The 18,363-nt window shown below is 34.4% G+C and overlaps 1 protein-coding gene across 4 annotated transcripts in view; it reads right to left on the bottom strand.

Moving 5' to 3' along the window:
* The window catches only part of LOC131440256 (proteoglycan Cow), a 446,450-nt gene that overhangs the window by 65,630 nt on the left and 362,457 nt on the right, over window positions 1–18,363 (bottom strand). For 3 of the 4 annotated variants that reach the window (XM_058611371.1, XM_058611373.1, XM_058611372.1), the window contains 2 exons: window positions 12,155–12,187; window positions 1,031–1,488 (listed from right to left, as the gene is read on the bottom strand). In XM_058611371.1, coding sequence (XP_058467354.1) covers window positions 1,031–1,488; window positions 12,155–12,187 — 491 coding nt within the window. The remainder of the gene's footprint in view (window positions 1–1,030; window positions 1,489–12,154; window positions 12,188–18,363) is intronic. The other variant, XM_058611374.1, reaches the window with a different exon arrangement.

Raw genomic sequence — 18,363 nt, forward strand, 5'->3', positions numbered from 1 at the left:
AATTCGTGCGCCTAAAAATAGCAGCACTACTTGACACCCATACAATTGACATGATATGTTGAATGTGATGCCGTGCGATGGCGTTGCTGAACTGAAGATTGATTTCGCTCCAAGCTGACAGGGTCTGATGACAATCTATCCACTAGTGTTTGAATAAATACGAGTTTCAGCATTCAGCATAAAAGCAACGGTGAAATTGAATGATTCGCGGTACGGATTGTCAGTTTCAGTACAATCATCATTTGAAGCAAAACAACAAGTGTCTGATCGCTACTTGTGTCGTAACTATGACAATGTTTGTTTATGTTTGGGAAAATATAAAGTTACAGTTTGAACGATACTTACATAGAATTTTCAATTTATTTTTGTCTTATCCCAAGAAGCATTAAAGCCAATAGAAGCAACAAATCATTTTGTGCTGAATGTATTCATTCATTCAACTAATGGTCAACTATTACGGGGCCTACTGGTTCACGATTACTCACCCAACATTCATCGATGGATCGTAAGGGAAATTGTAATCTTGAGTTTTGGTTAGTTTACCTTATGCGAAAATATTCCTTATAAAGAAAGTAAAAAACTAAGTAAGACGAATAACATTTGTTTGTTTTTAAGTATCCGATAACTCAAAATTGATCAAAGCATGGGATTCGCCAAATATTTAGCATGTATATTGTAAGACAAAACATTTTCTACTTTTATACGCCCTAAACAGATTCTTTGGTTTTGCCGAAACTGACACAGAACTACGTTTATATTGAAACTTTTTGATCATCAATAGATTGCAAGGAGGAGAAAAATAATTGTAGGTGAATGTCCGTTTACTTGACCAACCACCTCATTATATATACAATGGTATATAAAACAACAATGAGGACGTTACGTTTATCGTTGCCTGACAAGAGAATCCTCATTCTTACAAAGAACTAACACGACAGCAATTTTCATCCCAACGCATCCTATGATCTACTTACAACAAGGAACTTTCATACGGTACATGACGCGACAGTTCGATTGATTTTCAACTTACCTTTGCATGGACAGAATCCTTTGCAGCTTACTTTGATCAAACTTCCATGAATGCAGTTGTGGTAGTCCATGCGACAAAGTGACGAATACGTGCGATTATCGCTGCCACACAGGAACGTTGGTTTCACCACCGGACACGGTTTGCATTTCTCTTCCTCCTTCTCGCCACCGTCACTGTCGTAAAACACGTCATCCTCCTGGGCGGAACTTTCATCGTCTGGATCTTCCTGATCCTGTTGTAGAAGCTCATCCATGGAAGTATTGTCATTGTTGTTGTTACCCGTTCCGGAACCGGTTATGCTTGCAACATTGCTGCTGCTCCCAGTCGCACCGGAGGCGCTACTAGCTATATTATTCAAGCTGTTGCTGTTACCCAGCAGATTAGGCTGATCGGTTTCGGCGACCCTTCGTTTGGCTTCCTCATCCTCACCATATTTGCTCTTGGTGATTATTTCTTCCCTGTAACAAAAAAGGACCAAAAAATAAATGGTTCAGTGTTGCAGAACGGGTTCAACACAACAGTGGTATTGATTGTTTAACGATTGAAAAGACTAGAATAATAGCGAACCGACATGCCCTATTGTGGAATTGTTTTTCGCTAGCACAATGAGATATGGGATTTAAAATCATCAATCAAAATGTGGTTTGAGGAAGGGTTGTGAGCTTTATTCCCTGGAAATAAATCATAGTAGCCGAAATGCAAAAAAAAGAAAGGCGGGTTAAAATGAAAATCGTTCCACTACGAATAAAAAGCAACTAGAGCATATATTCTTGGTCATGAACATATATTCTTTCCAAGAAGAGTTATGGAGAGACATGAACTATCTCTGTTTCCTGAAATCTTTGGATGTCCGATTTTTTTCCGTGACGGTGGTATTAAATTGCGGATTGCATGTTGATGTTTTCTGAAGATTAGCTCATATGAGTTGCTAAGGCAAATACACTTTGGATTTATTACCATGTCAGCTTATATTAAATGCTTCAACCACGTACAAGCTGAGATGACTGTACCATTACTCGTCTTATATTTTTGCACATTTTACATGTTATGTCTTTCAATTATTGCGTCTTTAAATCAATGCGCCGGTATTGGTTTTAATTTATCGCAATCCGTTGAATGTAAACCAAGTAAGCAGCATAGTAATGCAGTGACTCAATGTACGAGATGACTATTCATCAGAGCGTAAAATTTAATTTTCAATTGAATATTATTTGATGAAAATGAAATTTCACTGTCAGCATATCCCTTCTCATTCAATTGTCTTTTGTTGCTATACTAAAATGAAGCTACCAAAATTCATCGTCAGTTGAATAACCGTACCTACACAACAAAAAATTTCTAAATTCACAGGTGACGCAAATGCACATACGACTCAATTTATTAAAACGTAATGCGTAAAATGACTGAATTGTACATAAATGATTTAAGTCTTGGTCAAACTTGCCCAACTATTTAAGCAACCGTGAAAACTTACAAGCTTTTGCACTCAAACATATGTCAGTATACATTAAATCAACTGTCGACGTAAATTTACACGATTTTTTCTACACAGAAATTAACATACAATATGTAATTTAATGATACTTTGAAATAGACATCCATTTAAACCAAAATTCGAATAGAAACCATCATCAATGTGAAAGTAAATTAGAAAAACTTGATTTTTCACTGAATTATGTAACATATTTTAATTTACACTTAGTTTTGCTTTTAAAGTATATTGAAAAGTAAGGACCTGAGGAGTAACTTTATATTCAATTTCCTGCTCCAAATATGTGCATTAAAATTGATGTAAATCGTCGCGATTTACTTACATTCACAATACAATGCTTCTAAAGATAAGGCATATCACTAACTTCACGGATAATTCTGAAGCTTACATCGAAACAAACGCAAAATTTATTTTTACATGTTAGTAGACGTAATATTGTGTCATCACCCAAGTCTTTACGGCATGCTAGAATTTACGTCAAGCGTGAATTTATTTTTTTTAAGAGTGTAGTCATTTGAAGTAATAACTCTATTAATCGGCTCAACTTTAATCGATTAGCTAGAAAAATTATATTCGATTATTGAATTATCGAGTCATTCGAAAAATCCGACATCCCTAGTTTTAAGTACATGCAAAGAAGTGAAGCTTGTTCAAAATATCGAAACAGTCAGTGAATTTTTATTAATTTCAAGCTAGAATATGATCGTTTGAAATCATTTTCTCCCTTCTACATCAACAATGTTATCGGTTTGGTCTGATTCTGATCCTAATGGGTAACGGAAAAATAATTTCATTGTTGTTGATTTTTGAAATAAATTAAGGACTGTCCCAGAAAGTATGGACGCAACCAAAAACCGTTTCCATATCGCAATGGTTCAGAATATGTCAATTTTTATGGCTGCGTCCTGTTGTTTACACTCTTCTCGAACCACTTGTGCAGTTGTTTATTCGTTTTCATTAGTTTATTTTGAAATGCGTGGACTTTCAGCAGAACAATGTCGAAAAATTGTGTACGAATGGTGCACAGAACGCGGACTGTCACTGAGAAAGATTGCAAAATTGGAAGGAGTAAGTGAAAAAGCCGTGCGAAATGCAATCAGGAAGTTCGGTGAGGATAACGGGTCGAAAAAAAGGTCCTGCTAACCCTCAGTTGGATAAACGTATACTGAAGGCGTTCGAGTAAAAGAAGGAGATTACAGTTCGGGATGTGGCAAAAAAGTGGGCACTTCGAAGTCAAATGTTCTTCGTGCTAAAGAACGTTTGAATCTTCGAACCTATAAGAAGCAGAAACAACCAAAACGTAGTCCGGAACAAGAAGCATCGATCAGGCCGAGGGTTCGAAAGCTGTACAATACGATTCTTGCTGGAAATTTGAACTGCATAATCATGGACGACGAAACCTACGTGAAACTCGATTACAAATTCTTGCCGGGACCACCATATTACACGGTGTGAGAAGGGCAAGTGTTAAACCAGTCCGAGAGATCGATTGAAGTCGAAAAATTTGGTAAGAAAGCTATGGTCTGGCAAGCAATTTGTAGCTGCGGTAAGATTTCGAAATATACATCAAGAAATGTTTACAAAAACGACTTCTACCCATGATTCGAAGCCACAAGGATCCTGTTGTCTTCTGGCCAGATCTTGCTTCTTGTCACTACTCGAGAATGGTATACTACCAAAAATGTCATTTTCGTCCCAAAAGACATGAATCCACCAAATTGCCCACAACTTCGACCAATTGAGGAATTTTGGGCATTAACGAAGGCACATCTTAGGAAACATGTCTCGGCAGCCGAAACCATTCAACAGTTCGAAAAAGATTGGAAAAAAGTGGTTGTATTTTAATATAAAATAAACTTTAATATAAAATACAACCTGTTGCTACATACTGTTATCACAACTTTTAGACTGATCTTGCGAATAGTAACAAAAAAAACGAGTTCTTGCGTTAAACTCAAATTTAGAGTAGGAGTTACTCAATATCATTGATGATAACTACTTAATTTTTGACGTTTCCATGTATCATTTGAAAATGAGTAACTAGTACTCAAACTCTGAGTAACTTTTTCTAAGCGTGCTGCTTAACCTTTCATCTATTATATTCAACCAATTCGAATGTTTACATGAGGTTTGAAGGGCGCTGCTCTCTCATTCAATTGAAAGAGATGTTTTGTTATTTCAAGAGATCAACTGATGATTGTTAAACTGAGTTTTGATTGAAAAAAAAAATAATTACCGAACATTCTCATTCTACTGATATAGTAGCTCAAATAAACATATTTTGACAGCAGTACCTTAAGGCACGGCTTTGAAGAAATCGCTTAGCTGAGATCGGTAATCCAATTTAAGTGTGTATGTAAACATTGGCAGGCCGATATTCAGCGTTATATTACCCTGGTGTAAGCTGATTTGACCAAAGTGGGGCCTATCGTGTTACAAAGAGATGAAACTAGACGAACCAGGCTACATTGGTCACTTGAACATTAAACATATATTGTCCGTAATATTCAAACAAGAATAGGAAGAATCGTTGATTACGTGTTTCTTTCCTTCCACAGAAATTATATACACTAAGGTCTTTTTTATGCATTTTTCATGCGACTTTTTTATGCGAATTTTCAGAGTTATGCGGTTTTTTTAATGCGAAGTTTCAGAGTTATGCGTTTTTTATGCGAATTTTCAGAGTTATGCGGTACGTAAACTCGCTTTAAAAAGACTTCAGTGTACTACCATGTAGTAATTCTAACTTTTATTTCTCTTGAACAGCATTGATTGAAAGCACAGCATCGAGGAACTATCAATTCTTTTCAAGATAAAATGCTTAGACGGTTGACAGTAGAATTATTTTGGGTGTTCTCAATCTATCTATTAGGAAAAATGCATGCATACAAAATACTAGGTGTTCAGTTTTGCGATCTACGTGATTTGTAAAGCATCCAAAGCACCATTTTACGTCTAGTTGTAAACTGCATGCGCTTCTTCTTTCCAAAATTGTAGGCTTTTGTATAATGAAATTTAAAAATATGCTAAATGTATAAAATATCCTGCGGAAACTATAACCTGTTCCATCTTCACTGGAATTTTTTTATGTGGATTTTATGATGTTTTTATAAACTATTCTCTACGAAGTTATGAGAATTGTAGGAAGGGTTCTGGTGTAGCAACACACAATAATAACGGCTTGACGTAAATGCGCGACGAACATAATAGAAATATTATCCACAAATCAACAGCTTTATGTAGCATTCTAGTACGAGAACGAGTAAATAAACACATATTTTACTATATCTCATTCGACTGAGCGACTGAGACTAAAAATACTGCTACACTGTACATGCAAAGCGTAAACTTATACCCCTGACAGACATGTGATTTCCGTACAATGATTTCTGTACAACGCTGTACGCATACAACGACGAGGTGACAGACATGTTTTGCGCTCAGAAAGAATATGCAGCGAAACGAAACAACTCAATACTTTTCTTAATTTCCCAGCTCCGATGATCGATAATATAGAAACCAAAAATATTTGCGGTTTGAAGTGTATTCCTAGTAACTGATTTATGACAGATATAATCAAATGAGAGTGGCAATTAAAACTAATTCTGTGTGTGAGTGTTCTTTGGATGACAATTTCACTCATATCAAATTTTAAGGTTTTAAGATACATTCATGACTCGTTTGTTCTGGGATACATGATTTTTACCTTCATTATTTAAATGTAATTAGCATTAGGGAAAATTTGATGTCCACAATTTTGATGTTCCACCGTAAAATCAAATAAAAAAAATGGTGGAAGTATGAAAGGCTTTTAGAACTAATTTTCGGAACACTAGCACTATCTTTTATGCAACGAAGCTGATTTGTACCGAAAAGGTGATTAATCACCAAATTTTGTTTGTAAATCATGCCGACTTTTGCAAAATCCGCAAAAATTTCGAGTTGTTCAGTAATAATTCCTTTTTTACCCGCATATTCACAATAAAAATAAGAGCGCATTAACTTTTTACATTGAGCCTCAAAATAGTAAATAAATTTAAGATATTCTTATTATGTAACCAATAAAAACTGCATGGAACACACATATTGCAAAAAAATGCAGTTTATTCATTACGAAATTTTCTTAAAAAGGATTATGTTTATCATAAAGCTGATTTAAAAAACTTCTTGAATTTGAAATCATTCCGAAATAGATTTGACATAGGTTTGATACTTCGTTTTACTTCACGCTTATGAAAAATGGTCTACTTGGCTGTAAGATTTTGAGGAGTTTAAAGTTGTGACTGCACAATTGGTTTATTGATGTATTTATCGTTAATTATTACCATATGTGCACTCGAAATATGAATCATTATGTGTTCTATATCCATTTCAACAATAAATTTACTTGTTATTGAAAAGAAAACAATAACTCAATTGTGCTAATTTTATGTACAAATATGAATATATTGTTTTCCTTATTTGTATTTAAAAACTTCACAAAATTTATGAACATTTCTTGGTTTGACTGCTTTTTGAAGATAAGCTAAAACGTTGATAAATTGTATAAGTTTTATGCTGCTGGTTAGCATTTTACAGAGATTGTTTTTTCAAAATAAAACAAAGGTTGTTTATTATTTGATACTCAGAAGAAGGAAATATTGTTTCGTGAGTTCACCATCGCTCGTCATTGGCGCTGGTAGCAGTAAACAGTGATGTGATTTTGCACAGTACAACGATAAATGACCGTAGTACGGAAATCACCGTTGTATCATGATGCTCGCGTGATACCACCGTGATTCAGGGTGACAGACATGTGATTTCACGGTGTACAGTGATTCCGATATCACATGTCTGTCATAAGCATTATACCGCTGACAGACATGTGATTTCTGTACAATGATTTCTGTACAACGCTGTACGCGTACAACGATGAGGTGACAGACATGTTTTGCGCACAGAAAGAATATACAGTGAAACGAAACTACTCAAACTTAGCTTGATTTCCCAGCTCCGATGATCGATAATATAGAAACCAAAAAATTTTGCGGGTTGAAGTGTATTCCTAGTAACTGATTTATAACAGATTTAATCAATGCCTCTCTGAATTATTAAACTAATTTTGTATGTGAGTGTTCTTCGGATGACAGTTTCACTTCATTTCAGTTCATCTTTTTTTAAGGTACATTTATAACACGGTTGCTTCTGAGATACAGGATTTTTACCTTCATTATTTAAATGTAATTAGCATTAGGGAAAACTTGATGTCCATAATTTTGATGTTCTACCGAAACATTCACTGAAATTTAAAAAAAAATAGAGAATGTATGCATCAAAGCTGATTTCTACCAAAAAGGTGATGAATCACCAAATTTTGTTTGTAAATCTGCTGACTTTGCAAAATCCGCAATAATTTCAAGTTGTTCAGTAAAAAATGCCACGAAAAATGAGAGCACATAAACTTTTAACATTGAGCCTCAAAATAGTATATAAATCTAAGATATTACACTGAAGTCTTTTTTTATGCGAATTTACGTACCGCATAAAAAAAACCGCATAAAAAAAACCGCATAACTCTGAAAATTCGCATAAAAAAAACCGCATAACTCTAAAAATTCGCATAAAAAAAAACTGCATAACTCTGAAACTTCGCATAAAAAAAGACCGCAGAAGGGTAAACCGCATACCTCTGAAAATTCGCATAAAAAAAACCGCATAACTCTGAAACTTCGCATAAAAAAAACCGCATAACTCTGAAAATTCGCATAAAAAAAGTCGCGTAAAAAAACCGCATAAAAACGACCGCATAAAAAAAGACCTCAGTGTATTAGTATGTAACCATCAGAAACGACATGGCACACACATATTTCAGAAAAATTCTATCAACGTAACGGTTTATTCATTACGAAATTTTAATGAAAAGGATGTTCAACATAAAGCTGAATTTGAAACCTTCTTGAATTTTAAATCATTCCGAAATTGATATGACATAGGTTTGATGCTTCATTTTGCTTCACAAATGTTATGAAAAATGGTCTACTAAACAGGAATATAATCTTACAATGGTTTTATTAGAAATTTGAGGTGTTTAAAGTTGTTATGCTATTCATACCAAAAATAAGACTCTTTCTAAACAATTTAGAAACAAGTTTTCTTTCTATTTAACGGCATTCAGCGTGATTATATAAGACAAAGTAATAAGAAAATTTAGAGTTTCCAGAAGTGAATATAGGGGATCAATGTGATAAATGGAATTCAATATAGGTCATCAATAAACAGGATGATCACTCAATTGGTTTATGTTTGCTTTTGGATATTTATCGTTTATTATTTATTTACCACATGTGCATTAAAAATATGAATCATTATGTTTTTAAATCCATTTCAACAATAAATTTACTTGTTATTGAATGGAAAACAATTACTCAATAGTACTGGTTTTATGAACAAATATGAATATACTGTTTTCCTTATTTGTATTTCAAAACTTCATCCAATTTATTTGTTGACTGCATTTTGAAAATATGCTATAAAGATGATAAAGTATATAAGTTTTATGCTGCTTATTAGCTTTGAACCGAGATTTTTTTGCAAAATAAAACGATGGTTGTTTATTATTTGATGCTGAAAAGAAGGAAATATTGTTTCATGAGTTCACCATTGCTCGCTAATGGCGCTGGTAGCAGCAAACAGTGATGTGATTTTGCACAGTACAACGATCAATGACCGTAGTACGGAAATCACCGTTGTATCATGATGCTCGCGTGATACCACCGTGATTCAGGGTGACAGACATGTGATTTCAAAGTGTATAGTGATTCCGATATCACATGTCTGTCATAAGCATTACTGTTCTCTGTTCAATCGAGTGTTCAACTGATATGAGTTACACCACATTTCAGTGTAGTTGTACCATTTACACCAACTGGATAAGATTTACAGGTTCGTGTCTTGTCTATATTTTCAAATCCATGCGTGAATGAGTGGGTGTGGCTATTCTCAGTGGTTGTATGCAGTGTTGGTGATTCACAGAAGCTGCTATATTGCTATCTATATTGTATACAACATTTTCAATCTGGTAGAAGATGCTACAAGAACTCGAATCTCTCAATGCATGAACCGCGAGAGAATTTTTCTACATTCCTTCGCTCCACTTCATACTCTGAGTATTTCTCGGCCCTTAAAAAAATTACAGTCTGATAATGATCGTTGCTGTGTGGAATTTCCCAAGAGAGAATCGCAAGTTGACAATTATCACAGAAAATCGAGTCGATGATTCAACTTGATGATTCTCATACTAGGTTGCAATATTTCAAAACCCTTGTGTGGAGCATTCACATAAATTTTCATAGACACAACTTATACAAAGATTATATGCACATAGTTAGAATTAGCGGCAATAGTAAAATGATTCTATCGCAATTGTCAACTGCCTGTATAGAATCGGATCGCGAAACGAGAATAAGCGACCGTTTGTTGCTTCAGAGAGGATCCCCACAGCAGCGTGCTAACCTTTGATTCTCAGAAATGTCATCGAGAGAAATTCGCTCTCGCACTGGTGTCGATTCTATGTTAAATGAGCCATGGCGGGTTTTTGTTGTTGCGATGATTTCTAACTCTCTTTGATGGCACTGATTCAATCGTTAAATATTTTTCCCCTCAGTGTTAGATTGAACCCCGAAACATTCCTACACACTGCATCGGTGTGCATAAAATAGACGTCAAATTGCTCAATAGCGGCCCTTACACGATCATTAAAAGTGTCATTACTAAGTAATGACACTTCTGCTCAAACGCTCGTCATTACTGCATTACTGTACATCATTACTTTTTAGCATTACACGTTCATTATTAATGATGAGAATTTGTAACTACTCCAGCAATAGCAATAGCAATATTTTTATTTTTGTTTAGCTGAAAAAAAATTTGATTTGCCATTGAAACGTTAAGGTTAATGAAATATTAACAATTTAAATCTACACTTTGTCATTTTTTCGCGTATAGTTCTAAAGATGTTCAGCACTTCCACAAAAAAAATAAGAAGAAGAAATAATGTTGGTAATGATGGAAAATCCGGAATTCCATCATTACTCGTGTCATTACTGAACTCGTAGACCTTACACGATCATTAAAAGTGCCATTACTTTTTAGTAATGACACTTTGAATGATCGTGTAAGGGCCGCTAATGGAATAGAGACATGACACATATTGATTCGTATTGCAGCACAGAATAATTTTGACTAACAGAATCTTCTGTGCCCTACAAGTGCAACTGATTACAGTGACATTTCCTTGTAATTTTAGAATGGAGTTTGTCAAAGAAAACGTTATGTGTTCCGATTATCAATTATTCAACTATGGGAATCCGTTCAAATGTCTTCTGTTTTCATTTATTTTTTCATGTTATCAAAATGTTATTCGTTCTTCGACTCGATAGAATAATTTTGTACCTTGTAAGGCTATTTTTACAGGAAGGCAGTGGAGTCAGAAAGGGTAACCAAATCAGGGGAAGGTCAAATAGAAGTGCAGATGAACGCGTGAAGTGTGTGTTGTTTCCCGTTGGATGTGTTTCTATTGACAGTACAGCGTAGCATGCTTTGTTATTCTAGTCAATTGGGCTATCTCTTCATGTGTTTTCATATGTAGGTTAGATTATTTGGCAAGAAAAATTTCCCTGATGCGGAGCTAGTTACGGGTTCGAGTTCCGTCTTTACGATAACATTTTCGTGGTTTTCATTACATAATTGCATTCACATGACGTTTTTTCAATCTGTTTTCTCCGTTAAATAATGATCAAATCTAAAACTAGTTCAAGAAATCTAAAACTAGCTACGTCTTCACAAGACTAAACAAATCGTTGAAGTAATTGTGCGTCACATCGATGGATTTATAAATTGATAATACAACTGTATCTTGAGTGATATCGAGCAATATCGAAACGGACGAATTCAACAACGATATTTGGAAGGTCGCTACCTTAAGGTTTCCTGACATTAATGAGAACTTAAAACTCGATTAAAATTCTCCGAATTTATCGACCAAAAGTTTATAACGTACTTTTCGTACCATTGTTCCATGTCCATCTATAGCTATTCCTACTATTTCATAGTAGGAAGACACTGTTTAGTGCTGACTAAGACGCTGAGCATATCTCATTTACCAACAAATTAGAAGGTTTTTTTCAGGGTCACAAAAATTGTTGTATTCTCAAAGTATTGTTTTCGAAGGCATATAGCTACACAACAGATATTTTTTTTAACATGAGAAGAAATGGTTCCTAGATATTCGAAATAAATCAGTATTTATGTTTACTTATGCTAAAAGTTATTTAACAAATTATATAGTGGTTGAAAACCAACGTGGTTTTTCAAAAAAATATGTAATTCTATATCAACAGTTCGAATAACTTCATAGTTCTATCATATGCATGCGAATTAAGTTCTAGGGTGATCGTATTTCTATTTGATACTATTGTTAGGTAAATTTGTTGTTATATTTTTTGCTCTACAAATTAATTAGGGATAAATTAATGCTATGTTGCATTCACTGGAATTTGTGGAAGATTACAAGGAAATGAAAAGTGGACATTGGAATTTTATGGTCAAAAAAGCAATAAACTTAAGTAGGCGTTAAGAGTTATAGAGATGTGTACCTGTTAGATAGCGTATTGTAGCTGTTGATAAATCTGGAATGGTACATATAAAAAGAACATTATCAGAAATCTGGTTGAGAAGAGATTTAGTAGGAATCTTGATACATAGTGTACGGAACTAGTTGTTTTTGTAACATTCCTGGCTTTAAAGATTCAGGGGCTTCAATTGTTTTATGTTTTTACATAAGAATGCATTTCAATGTATGCAATCGAAATTTGTCTTAGTAATTTATGTCTACCTCAAACCCACGGAATTATGAGTTTTAAATTAACTTTCCACGAACCGCAAATCGAAGTAATAATATTATACCTTTGACTATGATTCGAGTCCATTAGGAGCTGATTAAACATTCGGCATAAATTTCGTTCGTTTATCGATCATCAACGGAATTGACACTTTGACAATTCGACACTCTCTGCTTATAATTAGTGTAATGTTCCAGAATTATCTGATTCTGATTTCACTCATTTCGACAGACACTCTAACAAACCAAATCTTTTTCCAGATTTGTACTAAAAAAGTTCAAGCTTATATATCCAATGCATAATTAAAAAATAATAATCCAATTTATAACATATTATTTAGAAAAACAACGGAGAACTGGAAAATTTTCCTGTTCTCTTCAGTAAATACATAGTGTATTGTTTTGAAATAGTAACAAACTAATTAATAAATACATAACACATGGGCCTCATTATATGGAGAACACAGTAGATTTTTTAGGGAATGTTCATTTCATAACTCTTCCGTAGCATGTTTATGGAAGCAATCACGCTCTAAAATATATAAGAAAGGCAAAAACCCTTTGAACAAAACCCAGGGAAATTGTCCCTGATAACAGAATGCAATACTGAATGGCAAAATCTTCAACAATCTACAGGCGATAGTAACGTACAGTGGAAAAAGGAAACTGAGAACGAGAATACCTACAAGGGACGCTGCATAAAATCGACAAGTCACCTCAAATGAACCGGAAACCGGAATACCAGCATGACTTTATCTCTGCGGCTAGCAACCCCCCCCCCTTTCGGACTGCAAGTATTGTTTGAAATTCGAACCACAAAAACAGAACCTGATTGCTAGGAATGGTCGCCATACTCTCGGTGTTTCTATCCACTTCCGCAGCTCCGGTCAGAACAATGGAAATCGGAGCAAAATTTGAGTCAGTCGAAATTGCCAACCGACCGACACACCGGAACGATTTCAGTAGGTTCGACTATTTATCGTAAGAAAAGTGTACGTGGCTTCACAAATCGATGCTTTTGTTGACTCGTCTTGCGGTATTGGCAGTCATTTTGGCAGCAATCGAGCGTAAATGTCTGTTGTTGGAAGAAATACTTGCTGACAGATAGACGACGCACAGTGGGAAAGACGGATAAAAAAACGTGAACTGGAGGTATGTTACAGTTGAACAAATTGTATTTTTATGTAAAAAATTATGATCCTTTTATTTAGAAGGGCCACACGGACTACTATCTTGATATCATGCTCTTTTTACCGCAGGTTCTCTTTTTGAACTGGAGATTTTGAGACTAAATCTAAGTTTTAGCTCCAGAATTTCGGTTCATAATTCAGAGCCAGAATTCTTGAACAGAATTTTGGAACTAAATTGCAGAATCAAGGTCCAATATTCAGATTGTGTTCCAGAATTCCAGACCAGGAGTTATACTGATTACTAATGTTATACTGATATTCGGTTTTGTAAATTACCGTGTTTACCAGCAATTAGTCGTTTTACAAGTGCATGTGCTCCTATGCGGAATTAGGAGCAATTTGTTCAATGTTTGGCGATTATTCGCAACAAGAAATTCCCCAGAAAACGGGATAAAGTTCCTCTTAACGCTAATCTACCGCATGAATTTGATTGGATTCCGGTATGATATATTTCCTTAAATGTTCGATGTTTTATTGAGCTTTCACTTTCGTTTTCTGCGGGAATTTAAATTGTGTCCGTTACTGGAAATGGCATGAAAGTGCATCTTTCCTACTGTGTAAATGCGTCACAGTCAGTGCTGTAAAACTTCATTCAATTCAACTGAAACTGAATGTGGAACACATTGACGATCTCTCTAATGCAGTAAACTTCACTCTTTGACACACACAATGTTTGCTGACGGCCCGAACGGGCAGCATTCAATTCATCACTCGTTTCTCTTTAATCGAGGCTCAGTTTAACCACCGTCAGTTGATCTCTTGAAGTAACAAAATATCTCTTTCAATAGTGTGAGAGCGGCCTTCTAATGAAGTTCATGTAAACATTCGAATTGGTTCAAGATAATAGATGAAAGACAAACCAGATAGCTGAAATATCAATCACAAAATACAAAAAAATAATTGTTTACTCCTTTAGTTTTCATTTTTAATACTTTACTCCATTTATAATTCTATTCGTTCGAATTTGCTTACTACCAAGAGCGAAGACATTGAAGCAGGTAGACTACTTGGCACTCGAAACTGAGCAAGCAAAACTTCAAATGACTAGGTACGATTAATCAACTGACGATGAATTCCGGGAGCTTCACTTGAAAATGGCAGCAAAAGTCAAATGAATTAGTAGGGATATGCTGACTGTCAGCGGCCATAAATTTCATTTTCGTCTTATATTATTCGATTGAAAATGAAATTTTACCGCACTGGTCACAGTATTTGCTTCATCTGATATATTTTTTTTTACATTTTCGAGCTTATTAGTTCAACCGCCAACATAATGTTTTTTTTTTTTTTTTTTTTTTTTTTTTTTTTTAATAACTATTTATTGGAATATGAGTTAAAATTAAATTATTAAGATTTAAATTGGGTGTTCAGCCACAAGTGGTGACTTTTCAGCCCTGTTATATATGTATGATTTGGTTATTACCATGAAGACATTATTTGCTTCCGCAATTCTGAGATTTTTGTGTAGGGAAAATTCTAAACCTACTTGTATTGTGTAATGGGGAAAAGGAACTTATATACTAACTTACTAACTAATACAGAGAGCGAATCGATTCAATTGAAGATTGCATCGATTTTTGTCGGAATTTGCTTATAATATTATGTGACATTACATCTAATGGTTCTATATTTGTGAGTCTGTGTAACTCATTTGTACTAAACCAGGGAGGACGCTTCAGAATCATTTTCAGAATTTTATTCTGAATCCTTTGAAGCGTTTTCTTCCTGGTGGAACAACAGCTTGACCAAATTGGTACCGCAGAAAGCATGGCTGGTCTGAAAATTTGTTTATAAATTAACAATTTGTTTTTTAGACAGAGCTTAGAATTTCTGTTTATAAGAGGATATAAACATTTAATATATTTATTACACTTTGCCTGGATTCCTTCAATGTGATCCTTGAAAGTGAGTTTTTTGTCATACGTTAAACCTAAGTATTTAGCTTGATCAGACCATGTCAATTCCAAGCCATTCAATTTGAGAATGTGATTATTGTTTGGTTTTAGAAAAGAAGCTCTTGGCTTGTGAGGAAAGATAATTAATTGCGTTTTTGCTGCATTTGGTTTAATTTTCCATTTTGACAGATAATCATTGAAAATATTTAAACTTCTTTGTAGGCGACTGCAGATCACTCTTAGATTTCTACCTGTGGCTAACAGACTTGTGTCGTCACAGAATAGCGATTTCTGACAACCAACGGGTAGATTTGGAAGATCAGAAGTGAAAATATTATACAAGATTGGAGCTACACTCGAACCCTGCGGAACACCGGCTCGTACGGGTAGCAATTCAGATTTACAATTCTGATAGCTAACCTGAAGAGTACGATCAGTTAAATAATTTTGAATCATTTTGATCAAATAAATAGGAAACTGGAAATCAGACATTTTTGCTATTAAACCTTTGTGCCAAACACTGTCGAATGCTTTTTCTATGTCTAGAAAAGCAACTCCAGTGGATAACCCAGAAGATTTATTTGATTTTATCATGTTCGTTACTCTGACAAGTTGATGAGTAGTTGAATGTTCATGACGAAATCCAAACTGCTCTGGTAAAAAAATTGAATTCTCATTTATATGAGTCATCATTCTTAACAAGATAATTTTTTCAAAAAGTTTACTGATAGAAGAAAGTAAACTAATTGGGCGATAACTTGATGTTTCTGCTGGGTTTTTATCAGGTTTTAGGATAGGAATTACTTTAGCGTTTTTCCATCTTTTTGGGAAGTAAGCTAATGAAAAACACTTGTTGAAAATTTTAACCAGGAGTCTCAAGGCAACATCGGGAAGATTTTTAATAAGAATATTAAAAATTCCATCATTACCAGGAGCCTTCATGTTTTTGAGTTTCCTAATAATTGATTTAATTTCATCAAAATTCGTCTCAATAATGTCATCGTGTGATAACACTTGGGTTGAAATATGATCATACTTCAGTGAGACTTCATTTTCAATAGGACTCACAACGTTTAAATTAAAATTGTGGACACTCTCGAACTGCTGAGCAAGTTTTTGAGCTTTTTCACCATTTGTAAGAAGTATTTGATTTCCTTCCTTGAGAGCAGGAATTGGTTTCTGAGGTTTCTTAAGAACCTTAGAAAGTTTCCAGAAAGGTTTAGAATATGGTTTAATTTGTTCAACTTCTTTAGCGAAATTTTCATTTCGCAAAAGAGTAAATCTATGTTTAATTTCTTTTTGTAAATCCTTAACTATGTTTTTCATAGCAGGATCACGAGAACGTTGATATTGTCGTCGACGAACATTCTTCAACCGAATGAGCAGTTGAAGATTGTCATCGATGATAGGAGAATTTAATTTAGTTTGAGCTTTGGGAGCTGAAAGATTTCTAGCTTCGATAATATAATGATTCAAATTATCTATTGCTGTGTCGATGTCCGCAGAATTTTCTAAAATAGTTTCATGATCCACATGATTTTCAATGTGAGATCTGTAATCCAACCAATTAGCTCTATGATAGTTGAAAATAGAACTAATTGGATTAATTATTGCTTCGTTGGAAAGTCTGAATGTTACAGGAAGATGATCTGAGTCAAAATCAGCATGAGTAATCGGTTCACTACAAATGTGACTTTGATCTGTTAGAACCAGATCAATTGTAGACGGGTTTTTCACGGAAGAGAAACAAGTAGGATTACTGGGATGAAGAACTGTAAAGTAACCAGCTGAGAGTTGATTATGAAGTATTTTACCATTACTGTTATTTTGCCTACAATTCCACTGGACATGCTTAGCATTTAAGTCCCCTATTACGAAAAATTTCGATCGATATCTTGTAAGTTTTTGCAAATCGCCTTTAAAGAAATTTAATTGTTCGCCGGTGCATTGGAATGGCAAATATGCTCCAGCGATGAAATAAATTCCATGAATGGTTTCAACTTCGATTCCCAAGCTTTCAATAACTTTAGTATTGAAAGAAGGTAAAATTCGATGTTTAATTTGCCGTTGGACAAAAATGGCAACTCCACCACCAATTCCAGTAAACCTGTCAAATCGATGAACCACATAATGTGGATTACTTTTCAATTTTACATTTGGTTTAAGAAAAGTTTCTGTCACAATGGCAATATGAATTTTGTGAACTTTGAGAAAATTATAAAATTCATCTTCATTCGATTTCAAAGATCGGGCATTCCAATTTAATATATTCAAATAATTATTTAACATCACTGTTAAATTTTAAATTCATTATAATATTATTTGCAAATTTCCATCCGATTTGAAATGCTTCAAAAAGTGATGAAGTCGAATTCATTTGGATGATCATTTGAAAAAGTTGATCTTGTAGGTAGATCATTTTATTTTCAGTTATATCGCCTAAATCGACTTCATTTAAAGAAGCGAATGGCATTGAAGGAATATTTGTAGGTAGACTGCCATTAGAAGAAGATGATTTGGCCGGTCTACCTATTAATAAATTGTTTTCGTTAGAAGAAGAACTGCAAGGCGGTCCTGTGTTTTGATTATTTACATTAGAAGAAATAGGAGATAGATTTCTACCTAATATACCAGCATAACTGACATTAGAAGAAGATGATGACGAGGTCGATCTACCTGTCAATAAATTGTTTTCGTTAGAAGACGAATTGGCAGGTGCCTTAGAAGAATTTTCAGGTATATTCTGTAAATTTAAGGTCGTTGATTTGACTTGTTGTCTAAGCGAACGAGCGTTTAAAATTTTTTCCCTGACAGGACATTTCAAATAATTGGATTTATGATTTCCATTGCAATTTGAACATGAAAATTTATCAGTGGTT

The sequence above is a fragment of the Malaya genurostris genome, chromosome 1, assembly GCF_030247185.1.
Source record: "Malaya genurostris strain Urasoe2022 chromosome 1, Malgen_1.1, whole genome shotgun sequence".
NCBI classification, from domain to species: Eukaryota; Metazoa; Arthropoda; class Insecta; order Diptera; family Culicidae; genus Malaya; species Malaya genurostris.